Source organism: Opisthorchis viverrini, assembly GCF_000715545.1.
Source record: "Opisthorchis viverrini unplaced genomic scaffold opera_v5_62, whole genome shotgun sequence".
NCBI lineage: Eukaryota > Metazoa > Platyhelminthes > Trematoda > Opisthorchiida > Opisthorchiidae > Opisthorchis > Opisthorchis viverrini.
The window spans coordinates 148,326-166,853 of NW_008751718.1; the positions used below are offsets into that span (position 1 = coordinate 148,326).

At 39.3% G+C, this 18,528-nt stretch overlaps 1 protein-coding gene across 1 annotated transcript; it reads right to left on the reverse strand.

The window, feature by feature from the left end:
* Positions 1-1,787: 1,787 nt before the first annotated feature.
* Positions 1,788-8,039, reverse strand: T265_13379 (hypothetical protein; the record flags this gene model as incomplete). Its single annotated transcript, XM_009168648.1, has 4 exons — positions 1,788-2,464; positions 5,054-5,143; positions 6,403-6,577; positions 7,944-8,039. Coding segments are annotated over 4 exons (1,038 nt in total), but the record flags the coding sequence as incomplete, so codon positions are not given.
* Between the last annotated feature and the right edge of the window lie 10,489 nt (positions 8,040-18,528).

The window sequence follows — 18,528 nt, forward strand, 5'->3', positions numbered from 1 at the left end:
AAATCATATCAATCGAGGCTAATACCTGTTCAGTACAAAGTGTTTTACTCGGCTGTACATATTCATTTGTTAAGCTACTATTTCCACTCGGTGAAATCCACTTACCATCTACTGACTTACATGTTCTACGTGTATTTGGGTAAACTGACCGATATTGTGCAAACAGCATATGAAAGACGATTGCTGACAGGAGGATCCTCAGTGTAGCTCAATTAACCACAAAATATGACTCTTTAACAGTTGCACAAATGGAATTTTTTGGCCTTTTTTCGGAAACTTCGCGCAATTTAGAATCACTTCATCAGGATGTTTTCTGTAGTTGGTCTTAAAAATTTACAGTTATTATTCTTTTGATTACGAAACCATCAAAGATAGACTACCATCGTCTGGTAATGCCCGAAAATACTATGTAAGGTACGGCTCGTGGATGATCGACAAATGCGGAAATAACTTGGTAATGGTAGCCACGTAGTAGTGCAAGAGTGGTTTAGGTATTTCAGAATCAAGCTGTTGTCGCACAGTCTTCTCAAAACGTCATCATAGAGCTTTCGTCTAACTCTTGTCTGAAAGTCAAGGATTGCCCAAATGTGATTCGTGCATGTAAGAATGGAATTAAGTATTCGATTCACCATGCAGTCTGCAATTATTTTACTCCATCTACTTCTATTTAGATCCAGGTTGCTTGACAAATCCCAATGTAGTATGTTTACTTTTTTAGCTATCCAAGAATTGCACTTTCAGAAACCTTAAATCTCTGGTTGCAAATTTAAAGTTGCCCTATACTTGTGATTAAATTCCTATTTATAGTGTCTTGTTTGTCAGATAAAGCGTGTAACTTACCGGTGTACAAAATCTCCATTTACTTTCTCAAAAGTCACCACATATTAGTAACAAGATAAACTTACAGTAATCAGTAGATTTCCGACAAAACATACCTGCGTTATTTGTGTCCGCGGGCACAGTCAGGCCACAGAAACCGACGCGTACACATTGTATACATCATTGTTTTCTTATCATTAGGACCTAACTTATATAACCCATTTAAGAAGCTATAACACTTCACCGGAATATCGTGAAAGCGGTTTTCTTCTGTCATCAAAATTCTGCAGTGCGTTCCACTTGTGAAGTTACTAGATGCTGTTTACATAAAGTCGTTTCATTTTCGTTATTAATAGATTAGCCATGTACTACGCTACAAATTTTATCCAATGGCAGGAAACAATTTGTCAACTTATATTAACACACCTAGTAGCGACGATCCTCAGCCTCATGATTAATCTCTGTCGATTATGGGGAACTCACCAGGTTGAATGGAAATATTTATTGCGCTCTAATTCTAGTACCTTTTCAACTGATATTGCTACGACTAAAGTCTGATACAACAACTGACTTTCCAAACGAGATATTCCAAAGTTGATGCAGAACAATAAGTTTCACCATCATTTAGGAGTAATATAAAATGATTTTGGTGGTATAATCTCGCTTTTCAGACAATTATTAGTGGGCTTTTTGTGTGGTTCTGTGGTCATGTCTGTGAAAGTGTGTATCCACTGACCTAATCAACCAAAACAACCATCATCTTAATACTGTGGGTTTGTATCATCAGTTTGTCTGCAACAAAAAAACCTATTATCTTCGTCGTTATGGTAATCAGGTGCATTTCTGCAATGTTCCGCATAAAAATGCATGTTTTAATAAACTCCAGATATTTGAAACATATGAAAATAGAAAAAAATCGGACATGACGAACCCATGCATTGGGTTTGTTGTACAATATAGGCATTTCAGCATACAAATCTGACCGAAGAGTGTTTGATGGAGTCTGTGGTGGAATTTGACGTGTTCACAATAGATACCGGACACTCTTGATGTTCCCTTACAAGAGCCAAGGGATTATCCACAACATAGACCGGCTGAAAATTACTATGATGCACTGCATTGATATTATCACTATCGATGAACGTATACAGCGGAGCCATTTGTATGGACTCAGTCCCGCACAACTGGGTATTCAAACAATCAGGATTATTGTAATGCTTCTGGTGGAATTGATGTTTGGGGACCATATGAACGGAATCATCAGCTGATCTGAATGGGTAGAGGTATCGGAAATTATCCCTAGAAGGTTGCAAGTTCCAGTCGAGATGAGCTGTGTCAACTGCGTGTATGTTGTTTTCCAAATGATTCATGGTTTGATATTCGTCAGAGTCACCACACATCGTGTTCTTCTTTTTAGTGCGACAGCAACGTCGAAAACAGTGTCTTAAACGTTGAACGAAAGACGGCGGTATCCAGAATGCGCATATTACCAATTGCATTCCGACTAGCGTTAAGAGTGCCAGCACCCCGGGCAACAAAAATATCTGATAATTCACCCAATTGTTCTGACCATCACGACGCTGCAGATTGGCTTTGATATTTTGAATCTGAGAGTTCTGAATCGTTGGTACTTCACTCTGTGAATCTAAAATGAAAGAAATGAGTTCAAACTGAGTTTTATTGGTTTTCCTCTTCCACAGGGTGAACAAATGTGTGAAATTCTAATGTAATGTCATTCAAATTTTACGTTGAACCTTTTCGTGATTTGCGATAGGTAAACCGCTTATGAAAACCGGCTCATATCAACATTGTTTACTTCTTTGTATAAATCCTACCTGTGTATTTGGAGGATCTGATAGGAACTTCCAAGATAGAACTACCTGACAACTATTCACAAGCAGTAGGGCGTAAGAAGACTCCTTTGTTTTGAAGGAAATAGTGGAATGCAGAATCTGCTTTTCTCGTAGTGACCCATCATCCCACTGTCACTAAACGTGATGAGCAACAGCAACACCCCAGCTACAACTCGCTAATAACAAAGCACGCACTAAAGAAAAAAGTCAGCTCTTGTGTGAGTAATATTCTATCATTCATTTGTGTCTACCCGTTCATTACTTCCAAGCCTTCATAGGAAATCATTCCCACCATTAAAAAAGTCCTTTTCCGGAGTAAACATTAAAAAAGTAGAGTAGAAAACGGCATTCGTTGATTATCAGTATGCGTGCTGATGAAGTTCAGTGGTTCCCAGATGACAGCTTTGCAGATTGGACAAGGAACAATACCACAACAGCATACGTATAAATATGCCTTCTAATACGGAGGCACGGATTGTTTCAATCCATCCAGAATACGTTGTGTTTGTTGGGCTGAAACTCTTAGAAAATGTACCGCATACGTTCCGAAACAGCATCGCATCTCCAGAACCTCAGAATTTTCCCAGGTTATTTATCTTGTTGTGGAACGCTCTATCATTTCTTAAACTGCTGCTAAATGTCTCCAGCTAGTATGCTGAGTTCTCAACATATCCAATTGTCTCCTATCATATCACCAAAAGTGCGGCAAAGGAGACTCATTGGAAGTGTCTTCTAGCGATTGTTTGGTGTGAAACAAACACTCCGTCAGCTATCACGACGCAGCTTACGAGATATTAACAGACTCGTGATCAGTTCAGACGGAGGATTTTAAACACTGACAAATGGTTTTGCTCACTTATCGATTTACGGCTGAAGCAATGTAATTCCGTGAGATTATCGTAAATGAAATCCACACCCCAAGCCATGTATTTTCCCATGTTAACTTGCACAATTAGAAACTGACTCATATCTTGCAGGTGCTATGGGAAAAGTGAGCTTATCTTGAATGCAATGTAACGCTAAAAAATCAAACAATCTCTTGATAAGTCCTCTTGTCTGATGGTAGTACATAATTCGAACAATTATTTTAGAAAAGAATACTATCTTTAAACGTGAACGAAACTGGCATTCGTTTTGAATCTCACAAATACCAACTTTTAGTACAGTGGGCGTTATAATGGATCCGGAAATTAAGTACCATTTGTTTAGACCGTCTGTTAAATAAATTACGCACAATATAAAGACCAATAAGTGGATACAGCTGGGAATACCACACACTCAGTCTCTCATGGGCTACCTTACTCATGAATATTTTTTATTTATACCTTCATTTCGCATTTTGTGTGGTCTGCTTGCCATTGGGACTGAAGCAATGATCAATAGTAAATTATTAGTGTATATACGAACCCATCAGTTGAGTCTGGTGTTCGACGTATTTACACCAAGGTCGAATTTACGCATATGTGTATTCTGCGCATTAGATTAAAGGTGTGCTACACATCACAATATTACTAGTTTCGTGAATTAGTAGATGTTTGGCCGTTCGTAAGGGAGATTCACTAAATTCTATGACCCCAATAGATTTAACACCTCAACAGTCCCATTGAAGATGATACAATAGGCCTTTTACTCGAATTGACTCCATTTTCCCATTCGGACCATTCGGACCAATATTGGTTTTTAATCAATGACGCCTATGTACCTGACCCCTAGCATCTAAATATGATTAGTAATAAAGAATACGTAACGCAAAGACCTAATACTTTGCAGTTCCTACTAAAGAAACCCTGATCGCTGACCACTTTTTGACGAATTGCTTTTACCAAAGCAAAGGAGTGCAAGCAGGTAAATTGCGTCATAATGAGGCTGACTGCCAGTAGGTTTTTAGGCTCGGAAAATATGTCAGAGTGTGGCCTGGAATAGTAACGACTGAAGCGTGGAGCAAATATGGTACAATCGGGCTAATATGATCGCAGAAGAATGACAACGAGATGAAACAGACGGTGCCATCTTTCTACTGTTTAATGTTATGCTGAGTCTCTGAAAATGATAATCTCCTGATATCACTGGGGTCTTTTGAACCTGAAATACTCCTCATTTTAACATCATTCACAACCGTATTGGCCGGTAGTAGTTACGTAGACGTTGCGCGTTTGTGTGCTAGTCTACCTGTACTTTATGAAGTTGAAGAGAAACAAACATTTTGCTCCAAATTAGCTTACTTCAAGTGAAGATTTTTTTCTATATAGAGCGGCATACATTTCATGATAACAAAGCTACGCGCAGACATTTCTGTTAGCAGAAAACTGGATCCAGACAAAGATGTTGTGTTTTACACTTGTACCTGTAAACACACGTAAGTTCATGGGCCTGCTACTCACCGATAGCTTTGGTTTTATTTTCTGAATTTTTTCCAGTGCTCAGTTTGACAACAATCCGCATTCCGTGTTTTTCACAGTAAGGCGGTTGAGCTAAAAAGATTTGAAAGATAAAAACTGCCACATGAAGCAACTTAGAAAAGTCGTTATCTATATGGTACGTAATTTTGATGGTATTCAGGACTGTGGATAAGTTGCTACCTTTCATAAAACGTTTAACTTTGCGGTGTCAATATTGGCCGTAATCACTCCTGGTAAGTTTTTTTGTTTCCTAATATACCACTATGCCCTTAATAGCAACAATGTCAATGGCAAAATGAAACAAAATAAATGAAATTTTAAAATAATAAAATAAAAATAAGCAAAATAAATTAATAACGATAATTTAGGATGATTATTGCTATGTATGTGCCAAATATATCAGAGCAATTTTTGCGTTAGATGGCCTCACTGTCTTATAAGGCAGAATCGTTTACGTGAATGACCGTAATTCTCAAATGTACAGTGACCTGAGGCAACATATCCGTGACGCTCCTAAAGGTCACGGCCATGTGGCCTCAGCTTACAACTCAAGCCTTAAGGTACACTAGGATTGGTGGTGGAAAATTCTTTCTAAAATACACCACCTTTTTAGGTGGTTATTTTCTCGAACTAAGAGTGATGCACCTGACAGAATCAGCTCACATTTTACGTGTCTTGCCTAGAGATAGCTAAGTGGAATTAGAAAATCAGACTATGAATTAACAAATGAGGAGGGCAAATATTGACATCATGCTTTTCTTTAAGCCCATAACTTTGCACATGTGTATGTATGCAATACAAATGCAACAATAACCGCAACTCTTTGACCAAAACTTTAATTAGTCTTTAACTAGGACTCATAGTCTCTCCACTACAACGTGGCTCAAAAATTGCTCACGTAGTATTCTTAAGAAGGATCACTTTTGCATTTGGCTAAAGTATAAAGTGAGCAGCGCTCTTACAAGGTACAGTGTTACTGATGTTGGGGACAACACTTAGAAGTTCCGGGTCAAACTCGAATCGGGCAGTGGTAAAAGATGGAACACTATGTAGAGTGTACTATCTATATATTTACATATATGTACATGTGTATATGAAATAAATGTAATATATATGTAATATATCCATTCTATAAGATGGTTGCCAAAATACCTAGTTATAACATTTTATTTACCTATGCTGTGTTTCGAAATTAAGTGTTGCCCTTTCAATAGATGAATACATTTACCACCGTTGTAGCAATGAATGATGAATGAAGGGGTGACACGCAAACCTAACTCACACTGTGTGTTTTCGTAGACCATTCTTTTTTATGACAATAAGTAACTTACCCAAAAAATAGACAGGATTATTTGGACGAAAGATTGGAATGTGAGTCAGCTCTGAGAACTGACTGACTTTCAGAATGAACTCGGTTTGACGCTCCTGCTGTTTGCAAGACATCAGCTGGTGCACGCTTTGTTCGCCGGATGTGTCGCAGTAATCATACGCCGTTTGACTGTATGTCTAAATAAAGAAACCAGAAACACTTGGTACCTCATGGCCGGTATAAACGGGACACTTTGTCACCAGCAAATTGACCACACATCCAGAAAGTTCTTTATTGGAATATCCTATGGAGTGTTGGGCTGAGTGCTATAAATTTACGACCATCTCCAGCGTTGCACTTTCTTTTTTATCCACAGCATAAGTTTGAACAGAAGCCGTTTTCTGCACATATCTTGCTTTTAAACACAATCTAGAGAGGATGAACCCCCTACATCGGTCACCAGGTTCGTTATTATATATTATGCATTTTCGATGTGTCGGCCACGGGTCTCCTCAAGTCGATAGCGACATTGTATTTGGTTCAGGTTTTATCTGCAATATATTTTATACTATGTTAAATTTCCAAAATTTTGTCAGAGATCGTTTTACATTTTCACCGATCTGATTTTTAATGGGCTTTACCAATCCAAAATTAACGAACCAGATATTTGGCCGTTTCAATCTCGGTTTTTATTTGTTTTGATCTAATTAATGCAATTTGGTGAGGAAACACGCCTTGCTAAAAGAGCGCCTAAATAAGAGTATATATCCTTTGGTTTTTTTTATGCTAAAGCGCCTCAATCTGATTTTCACTGGTTTGAATCTAGAATACCATATCACCCCATCTTATAACAGTGTGGTCATCGCTACATGGACACAGGAGAGAACACGTAACTTTTCGCCTAGTACTTTGAGTATTTAGGCATATATATGAAACAACGATCATAATGTGTGTAGACTATGGGGTCGGTTTACATTGTAATGGTGTTTTCAAAGGCGGTTGTTATTGATTAGCGAATTTATAGCATTTAAATTCAATAAATTTAATACAATAAATTTTTTCGAAGTCTTTTGATGGTTCAAAATTAATCCAAACTCTTATGGACAGGAAACTGAAAAGACTGACTTGGACTTAATTTGTGGTGCGCTAACGGGTGTTACACCTGAGGTGCGAAACTTCAGACTTTGCAGGTTTGTCCTTAACACACAGCACAAAGCCTCTAATATGTCAAATATCGGATCAAACGGAAATCGGTAGAAAGACTATCTGACTGTTCTGTCATATCCGAAATGCTGCCTTCTCGTGCACTTAAAGTAATCTGACAATTCTCATAAGAGTACTCTCTGCCAAACTATATTGTTTTGGGAATGCAGAACCTATGAACCTTAAATCTACAACATCACTCTCGTAACTGGTGTGTATCAGTACCGTAGCTACTCGGCTTGAAGACAATTTCCGGTCAGTGATTCACAGTGGGGCATTCGATAGTTTAATCAAGTGGGCGTATGTTTTGGGGCAAAAGCAATAGCAAGCACACATACAAAGCCATGAGTTTTTGCTTACCCAAAATATTAATAAATGTAAAGAAAATTGTTCCGGGCATACAAAAATAAGGTTATCTCCCTCGCCAACGTGCAGTTGAGCTTTCTTGTCTTCAAATCTGTGGGCAACAGCAACAAAGAGAAACATTTAATCCCATTTAACAGTACGTTTATTTTGGTGAGCAAAAATTCATGTTGTAAGCCAAAGTCACGGAAGGAAAACTGGCTAAATACATACTCCAAAGAATCTTCGGGCAACACATGAAAAATAGTACGCGATTCCTCATGGAAGGGATGAAGCACGAACACTACTGACCACAGAAATCCAGTAATTATTGTTTCTATTGGGTTCGCTATCTATCTAGCAGTGATTTACATTTTTATTTTCGACCACCGAAAGATGATTGACTTCTTTAACATTACGATTTCAGATTCATAAATCGCTCAGGCCTCTTCGTCAAAATGCTGTTGGGCTTGATGTTGTTCCTCAAAAAACCACAATGAATTTCATGAGAACAGGGAATCCAGGTTTTTTGAAGTGGGGTTTCTGAGCCAACTCAAAGTATTAGGTCTCCCTACTTGGTAGTTAAAGTACTCGTGTAAATGAATTTTCCTGAGGTGTGGTGTGATACCTTTTCATCGTAGAATATATCCATCTTTGCATATTTTGGAAAAAAAACTTCAAATCTTTCACATGGTTGAAAACTTTTAAACACAAGATTTTAATATATCAGGCGCAACTTACACTCCTCGTTCTATGGGATGAATCAGTAAACTTGACAATAATGTTCCTCTCCCATAAAATGACATCAGTGTTGCGACGCACACATTCACAAATTACTAGAGCCCTCTGTTGAAGTATTATAAACCGACAGTAGTAGGTATAATTGTTGCTCATTGAACTACATTAAAACTATTGTCTGCCATGCCACTCTAGTGCATTACTACATTAAGGAGTAGTGAAAATGCTTTAAGTTTTCGTGCTTTTTTCAGCAATGACTGTTAACCTTGCATATATTAATTATCATAGACTACACTTTACAGAGCGTTGAACCACATCCAAACGATTAATGGCGTAAAGAAAAACGGAACTGTTCTGGATTTCCCAGAGTTATGTACAACAAAAAACGGTTGATCGTGCAGCTCTCTATAAACGGTAACTTGCAATATTACTCATTCTAAGCTCATTGAGTTATGATAGCGGCATTCGCCAATGCAATGCCGCAATGATAGTGAGGGTCAAATGTGCGTAAGTAAGGCTTATCTTTAGGTGGTGCAACAGGAATGTGTGCGCTGGAAAAGTACACTCTAATGTGACTGGCTTCTGTAAATCCTGGTGCATCCGCAATTCATGAAACTTGCTGCGGTCTGTATATTCAATAAAATGAAAAAAATGTGCTAAGAGGACGGTAGGGGAAGAATAAGTGCTCAGTGTGCTCGAGAAGAAAAGAAATTCCCTAACCCATGTATCAAAGTGCACTTACGGCTTGTTGCGAAGATTTCCCGAATCAAGAAAACGAAAAATCATATAGCTCTAAGCACGTAAAATCACCCCTCAGTATGTTGCACAAGCAAACATCACTCCAAAGTTTGAATAAATTATTCTAGACAGAGAAAAAACGAGCGAAACCGGAGATTCCTCATACGGACAACATCTATCCAGTGATGCTCAGGGGTATGAAGCGTGCAGTGTCTTGCTTTTTCAGGGCGGTCATCTGCTCAGCTCAATCACCACTTGCAAAAAAAACCAGGATCCCCGCCCGGTAGCCAAAATTACATTTTAGGTGTCACGAGAATTTTAAAATTAATCAAGCTGCTTATGCAACCGAATTTTTGACAAAACTCATCGGGAAGGCGATCAACTGCTTACTAAAAATGTATAAACTCCTCTCTAGGGTAAGCTTGAGTCTAGCCAAAACATAAAAACGTGTTCACATTCAACTACTCCAAAAATCCTGCACAAAACGCACACCAATTTGTTCGATTTCTCAGGAATATACAACCTCCTGATTTATAGTTTTTCTTTCTGTAGGGTGAAATGGTGCTTACGATAAATCACTTACCATACGGGGTATTGTGTGTTTACGGATTAATGGTGGACATGAATTACACATGGACTTCAAAACTTGGGAGCTATAATCTACTGAGAATTTTTACTTGACGTCATTAGTAAACAGCTAATATTGGCTGTTACTTAGTTTTATTTTCTAGTGTTATTCTACGTTACATCGGTGTTACATTTTAAATAGCACTACATTCTTTGGCTGTTAATCATGATAAACCAAGCCACCTTCAAAACAGGGGATCGCACATTCGAAAATGCGGAATATTTGGAGGAATCAGACGCATATGCGTGACGTTCGGAAATTGGTCAAGGACTGTATCAATGTGATCCCTCATTGAAGGGGATAAAGCCAATAGTGCTAGAATCTGACCCTTCTTGAATGACATTCAACTTGATAAGTCCGTAATGTAGAATCACATTTATGTCTGGGAAGTTAGGCGAGGTATTTAAATCCCACTTTGTGGATACATTCCATAGCTTGGTAAGAAATCGAATTGGTTACAGTTAAACTAACCTTGTGAGATCCTTGCACCATCGGGACTACGCCCACGTAATCCTGCCTCAACATGGCTGGGAACCCTTCAGGACATGCTAGGCCGTCAGTCCGAATGGTATGCATCCTGTTAGTCCCCAGCCGTATTCCCTAGCTAGAATTCGCATGTGCACTGTGATTATACGTATGGCATACTTGGATATCAGTGATTATATCGTGAATGTTGCCTCAGTCTTACATGACGTTTAGGTGTGCTTATTTTGAACAGAGATGAGGGCAAATAGTTCTTTCTCAGTTTTCGTAGGTACACGGAACTTTCACATACTTATCCCATACGATTCTTCGAGGTGTACTAGTTGATAAGGCTGCCTACCCTCAGGGCTATGTAGACACGTTTAGTTGTAAGAATCAGTGAATTTTTATTCTTACATACCTGTGGTAGGTAAGGGACACACTTCGACGAATAAACGTACCTAGTGGAAAATATCATGCTCCAATTAATTAACGCATAAGAATTCACTTTGTGCATAATGAAATTACCAGATATGTGATGGATTTCTCCCTATGCTTAAACCTTTTCTGTCTTTCCAGCAGTATTCCCGGTAGAGTAATAACATACAGAAAGCAATGTAAACTAGGAACTGTAACACACCGACGTGATATTACTTCAGATTTCAACTCCGCTAACTTCCACATCCATTTTCGTTTGCATCGAAGCAGACGTTGACTGAAGATAGGTTTACGATGTACGACTTCAGATAAGTTAGGAGGTCAGGTAAGCCAAATAAACTTGCCTTGATGTGGTTTTACACATGTGCATACATTTTCGCTACTTATGAGAAAACGTTTTCATGGTTTGTAGTGAGACTCTTGAAAAACCCGCATATTTGTTTGACGCGACTTGTTGATAAATGGTTACGAATGGTTACGAATCTCTATTTCCTTTCCAACTTGTAACTCATGAAACTTTTTCATCTTTCCCTGTGTTTATCATGAAAATCATGTTCAAAGCAAGAACAGAATGTTCGGCGGCCTTGGAATGATCTGTACCGCCTTTAACTGATCGCAACGTAATCAACGTTGCTAAAGGCTTGCCCAACAGTTGTGGGACGCACAATGGCGCTCACCGTGGCCAAACGCATTGTTACCATGGCCAAAACAAACAATCAGACGGAGCTCACCATCACATGTACGAAGTGTGCAGGTTGAAAATGATTTCAACGCGTGTCTTTAATAACCTGGAATCACCTGCCTATACACGAAAATCATAAGGTAAAACACGTCGTTGTGGAATAAGATCTCATAATCCGACCTTGTGGATAAAAGTTTCCAATTGACTACGGGCCAAAGTAACTTGGGTGCGTGTCCTGCCTCCTGACTGATGTGTTCCCAGATCAGTTGGCAGCCGCACTCGACCAGTGTTTGTGGATGTTTCTCTGCATGCATATACACATGACTGAATGCACCTTAGTTGGGATATGCCCCCGTTTGTTGTTGTGTTGGCCGTAATACGTCACTGTTGAGAGCACTACCTGATATCTGGCCACCGCGTCTGCTTAGGTGTCCAAGACGAAGACATTTAAATGGGATGATGGTTTCATCGCCTTGGCTGACGCAGTTTGTGTTATTCTGTAGTGCTCCATTTCACGACCCTTCTGTGAGTTTACTCCTAACTGGAGTATCTGCGTGCCGTTTAAGTTGATAGCTTGACTCAAGTGTGTGAAGTCATCGGACCCCTAAACCACATACCAACAGCCTTAATGGAACACAACCTAGGAACATCTGAAGAGCTGGTGTTGATTGATGCAGTCAGCTGCATAATCGCTCAAACTTCTTGAGTACAGTGCCTAGATAAAGTTCGCTTAAATCTAACCCTTTTAGAAGCCCACTCAATGTACTGCGCTGTTTAGTTTGTCTTCAGGAATGCAACTAATGTCCATTAAATAACTGTCTGAGGCGCGGTGAATAGAACCCCTTCTGTCTATCTGAGAACCCGCAAGATGGAATTCGTAATGAAAGTAGGGCAACAAGCTTTGAATGGCGAACAACTGGTGGAAAGTGCGAGCATCTGCCTAGACGACTGACCGACGTACACCTACCAGATGGGATCTATATGATGAGTGAGACATGAGGGAAATCGACAAATGATGAGGCGTAAGCAATTACAGTACTCCGCCTGCCCACACTGCTGTCTGCAGCTAGCAAACCGAACCCGCTTGTGTAATCGTTCGGAGGCTGATCTGACACGAATGTACACTTATTTATGTTTGGCGTCTGCGCTTATTATAATATGCGGTCAGACCTAGACAGGACAACGGGCGCCGCCTTTATCCAATTCTTCAGATGAAATTCTCGATCACAATACTGTGGAGGTTAGCACACGACCACCTGAGTAATAAAAAAATTGTGGAACTAATAGCCAAATTTGTACCAACTGTCAATCTGCCAAGCGGCTGTTTTCATCAGAACTCAGTTCATCGAACAACTTGAGATGACAGGCTCTCTGGACGTTGCTCTGGGTCCTTCAGTGATTTAGGTTTTTAGGATTTGTACGCAAATTGTCGAGCCACGTGAATTCCGAACGTGTTCTTGATATATTGGGTGTGGCATTGAATCAGTGTGTTGCAGGTGGCGACATCGGCCGTGTTCCAATCGGTTTACCTGAGGTGCGTTTGTGGTACAGTCATGTATTTTCGCTGCCAGAGCCTCTAATTGACTGTAAACTTGTGTTATATTCCACAGTTTTTATTTCAAACTAGCCGAAAAAATGTGGGCACACCGAATACATAATGAAAATTCCGATAACACAGGATTTTTTAGAGTGCAAAAATATTTATGGGGCGAGAGAAAGAAAGAGGGTTGTTCCCGTTTGCCGGTGAGCAGCTTGAAGGGCCGTGCCGTTTTATTGCTCTAATTTTCTCTCATGGTGTGTTGCTTATTTTCTGAATTTGATGCTTTTATGTGTTTTAGCGTGCTGGTTCTGTGAGGCTTGACCATATGTTTGACCCACACTCTCAAAGTTTGCATAACCAGGTAGAATAGGATTCGTGCCTCCACTGGCTGGTCTAAAATGCCCAATGTCGTAAAATCGGAATGTGCCGTTTTCTTCACCCAAGGGGGCAAGTTATTATTCACTCGTTAGCTTCATGTCTTAGGGATCATGTCTTTTATGTTAAAGCAGATATAACAGAATGAACCCATTATGCTAAGATTAGTTCAACGAATACAGCTGTTCTTTCAGACACAACCTATCCCTCCAAGATCACATCTTTATCCAAGTATCTGAATTCGCTGTTAGAGGGTAGCCCGGTCACTGAAGTAACAATATTAGATGAACTATTTGCAGATGCAAATGATGAAGTATAAAGTTTTTTGCCGATGTTGGTGCGTCTAACTTGACAGCAAATTGCTACATTGGTAATCGATGTGTTATATGTTAATCTACGTCGATGCCGAATTATGAAACTCTGTAACCAGCTACTTTCGCAAAACAGAAATTTATTATAAACAAGCCTGTTAAATGACTCGCATGTTAACTCTAACCACCCCAGCGGGCCTATCACAGTTTGGTGGCCTTATAAAACCGATGCAGGCATGAAAGGCCGGCCAAAACATTTTTATGGATATTGGGGTTGCAGGCATGTAAATACCGCCAAAACATTTTTATGGAATATTGGGGTGTGCCTCGGTTACCACTCAATTAATAATGCACTCAGAATTATCGAATGATATGAAAGTCTATTACGACCGCTATAGCTGTGGGACATGTGAGAGGGCGTTTCTGAGAAACCGGTGAGAGGATTTTGGGAAGTAATAAGGATTCTGCAGAATAATTAGAAACCGCCAGTGAAATAAATTGTAAAAGAAATTTATAGTGTGTCCAGTTTGCATCCACAAGTGTCAAAATGGATAATTGAGATGGTTATATTTAAAAAAGCTGTCTGATTTAATAATGAACAGCACATTGTTAGATGGTATCTTTAGTAATGAGGACGAAATCCATTACTAAGCAACAACAGGCGCATGGGGAGATTAAATCACCATCGGCTTGAATCGGCTACCAATAAAATGTCGAAAGGACATAATTTTCCGAATTCCCTAGGTGTAAAATTAAACACAACAGAAGAAAATGACAAACAGTTACATCCGGACGGGCAAATACGAAAAAAGAACGCTCGAAACGCCGTTATGGAATACAATTTATTAAGCAGATCTGGTGTTATTTTGGCTGTGAGCTCACAATATGAAGTGCATGTGAATAAGTAGACACAAATGTAAGACATATGATTTATGGGATGAATTTGTAGAAAGTTAGGCTACCAAAATCTTTAGAACCAGGTTCAAAATAATGTAAAGAAAGAATATCCAGAGTCGCTTAAGCTGGCGTCGTTCACGTGTATGTAAAATATTCGGATTGTGTAAAAAAGAGGGGGGTTGAACCTCAGCGACCCGCAATATCTAGTCTGTGGACGATACTGAAGCAAATTTTACCAAAAACAGTGTGTCAGAATGTATAATTATGTGGAGATTGCAAAGATTATTGCAATTTCTAAGGCGCCATGAGGTTATGCAAGCAAAGTCAAATTCTACTTAAAACAAGATAGGTTGTGGATGTACGTGTGGTGAACAGATAAGAATTATTTATAAGGAAGTAGCCTACAGTGAAACGGGCGTTTGTGTTGTACCAAAAAAGCATCAATTACACTACTTGACGAAAAAAATTAAAACAATTATGTATGAAAAATTTTGTTCTACGGCGAAATTTAATTGTACACTGAACAACTGCCTAATGCGTTCAAAACTTCTTATTGCCAGCCAAGTACCTGAGTGATTTGCTTCTAATAATAATGTTTACACGAATGATAGGTATTTATATGTGAAAAATGTGTACATTTTAAAAACAAAAACAAAACCATGTTCCAAAGATTGGATAAATGGGTCGATTTTAAACTTTTACTTTTACTTTTCCCCATTCTTCCTTATCAGTATGCAAGATTTCGCGTTGTCAGAAGAATCGTTAATTTGCACTTACTAAGTGTGTACCAAACAAATTTCGCTCTAAGTGCACAGCGCCAGTAATACAAATCCTTGATTGCTTTATATGTCAAAGTTCGATCGTTTGACTCCCTAGTAAACTTGCTGCAACCACTACTTCAGCGCAAGCTTGGTGCAACAAAACCATCTATTGGAACAGGAACGGAATTCTAACTGGGTAGCGTATGGGATTAAAATGCGCTATAAGGATTCTGTCAAAATATGAGCATGACATTCTTAATAACCAGACGTAGATGAGCGAGTAATAAAATGGATGGCCCAGAGGAATCAATCCTAATAACCGAGAAAAATGGTATGTTTTGATATTGGGGTGTTATGCAGGAGACGACCGATGGCGCTATTAGTTTCCATGAACACATCGAGTAAAATTGGAATTGAATGCCCATCAACTGGAAGAAAACCTTCAAATAAATTGGTTCCTAGTATTAAGTCAGAGGTTACTTTTATAAGTCCCACTGTTTGGCTGATATAACCTGTGTGCATAGTTACAGTCATTCACGTACACCAGGAGAATCCAAGACTAATGCGTTTGTTCAGCTTCTGCTCCAAACAGTGTAGAATACTTAACCCAATAAGCAAAAATTCAGCACAAAAACGTATGGGCTGGTACTTAATGCCTAATTGTGCAAGCGACTACACCGAATTCTTGGGGCCTTTCTCAATCGGCCTAGGGAACGCGAATTAATACGCTTATCATACACATACCAGAATTGAAAACTGTACAGATCCGAAGCGTCTCACAAGAAAAACAAACATAGCATAATTCATTCAGCTGGACAGAGAAATAGGTGCGGAATTAATTCAAAAAGTGGGAAGCAACCATGCACTACCCCATTGGATCTGTTTTACCCGAGATGATGAGCTAACCCGCCATTACATAACGGAGACCGCGTCTGTTTATTTAAACCAGGTTCTTGAGAAAAGTGTTCTATTGAATTGCTAGTATATTCCTTAGCATAATGACAATGCCCTGCCTGCTTTTAAGTAAAAGTCAAAGAATTAAGATATCTACAAAACCAAACAGGTCAGGGTTTCACACTCGCAGAATTTCACATGATGGATAATTGAACCTTTGCAGGCTTTGTATGCTTCAGCTGTTTCTGTCATCTTTTATTACTATGCGCCAGAATTACTGTTCTTTGCGGAGCTCGGCCTTTGAATGTACTTCTGGTGCAATTCGCTCCATATTGGCGGCAAAGATGCAAATGGCATATCTTATAAATCTATGGAACAAGGGATGTCACACCGGTTTGTCCTTTTGGAGACTAGATTAATCCCTTATTAGCACCCAAACGAACCTTTCGATCCGTCTCGCAAGCAGTGTTTATAAAAAATTTATCTTCCCATATGACAGCTTGGCAATGCATTGCAATTCCATTAAGGGTTTTTTCGTTCCAGACGATTTGTGTTGCAAACATGCAGGATATCAGCCCAATATTGCACACCTGGCTTAAAATGCTCATTTGAAAAGGAAATCTTTCATAGATTATTACCAGGGTAAGTTGAAAACGGATATTTACTGCAACCCGCGCAACTTTCATGCTACTGTCATGATTTCGGTTCAGGACTCAGCTCTGTCTAATCGGCATGGAAGCCTTGCACGATGTTCAAATGGTAAACAGTTTCAGATTTGCTTTCATAGGAAGTCCAATGACTGTCGGCATAAAATGGATAAACAAATGATACAACTGTCTTAAAGCGTTTGCAGTTCAGATTTTACCACTTGTACCACTCTGACACCGAAATGCAGACCACCAAATCTATGTCTCAGAGGCTCCATTCATTATGAGGACTCGGCTTCGTTCTAATTTGCTGGAATTCACTTTAGGGCATATAATAATCGCACTAATTTCGATAGACTACTCATTTCAGTTGATCTGCGTAAATTCATCTGAGTTGCACTGAAATAGATGTACATCCATGTAGATGTGGTACCGCTGAGGATTGGCGTGAAGCATCCAAGCGGCTGCTTTGAAAATCCTCCGATTTTAAACCTACATTGGGTACAGCGTGGAGGCGATAGCCATGAAATTTGCTTTTTTCGGTCAATCTCAAAATGCATCTCTAAACTTACCATACGGTGCCTTGGAAAGTTTACCATAACCAGACCATTAGCTTGTCTTCTTTTTCGGTCCCATTATATCCCATGAAAGTTTTGGAAATTTGCAACTTTGAGCACATGAGTTCTTGATGAATTTCGATACAGAAAGACGGATTTAGATTGTTTGTTAGGCAGGTTCCCTCAGGACATTCGAACACGTGATTTATTGTAGTGATTTTCGGGGATGACATTGTTTTGTCTAGACGGTTGCAGAGTTAATTTTCAGAGTTTTCTGTTTTGGTGGATGAAAATGACTTTGACTCCAATCCTCCATACTTATTAGCTTTTTTTGACAAACTTTTGTGGAAACGTGTGATTAAATTGAGCCTGAGGCTTTGCAGTGCCGTTCTAAATTGGTCTTAATTTTGCACACCTAGTAGGTTGTCTGTCTAGTCTCCATGACGCAATTCTGTTGCCTTGGGTTGCAGCCATAATTCTTCTTTTCCAGTCTTTCAAAGCTAACTTATTATAATCCTAATAACACGAAACAATCTCGGTTTTGTGTCCCAAACGAAGGATCGTATGATTTTTGCCACGTTGTGCAGACTTGTTATGAGGTGAAACCTTCTGAAGTCTTGCCGAGCGATACTCCCGAGAGGATACTCCAGGTAGTGCATTTTTAACTTATTTGATATTGAGTCTATGAAATTTACTTGGAGACGAAAAATGCATTCAAGAAATCACTCGTGGCTTCCCTGTAGCCCCAAAGGTTTGCTATTTTGGTTACAAAGATCCTTATCTTAGTGCAAAATGTATCCGGTTAAAGTTATAACGGTTAAAGCCTGCCAAGATTTGCGTTCACTAGCTCATTGTTTGTTTTGAAAGAGAGCCAAGTTCATTATAAACTACGACTGCCCGTATTCACCTAGAGCCCGTAATACTCTGGAATATCT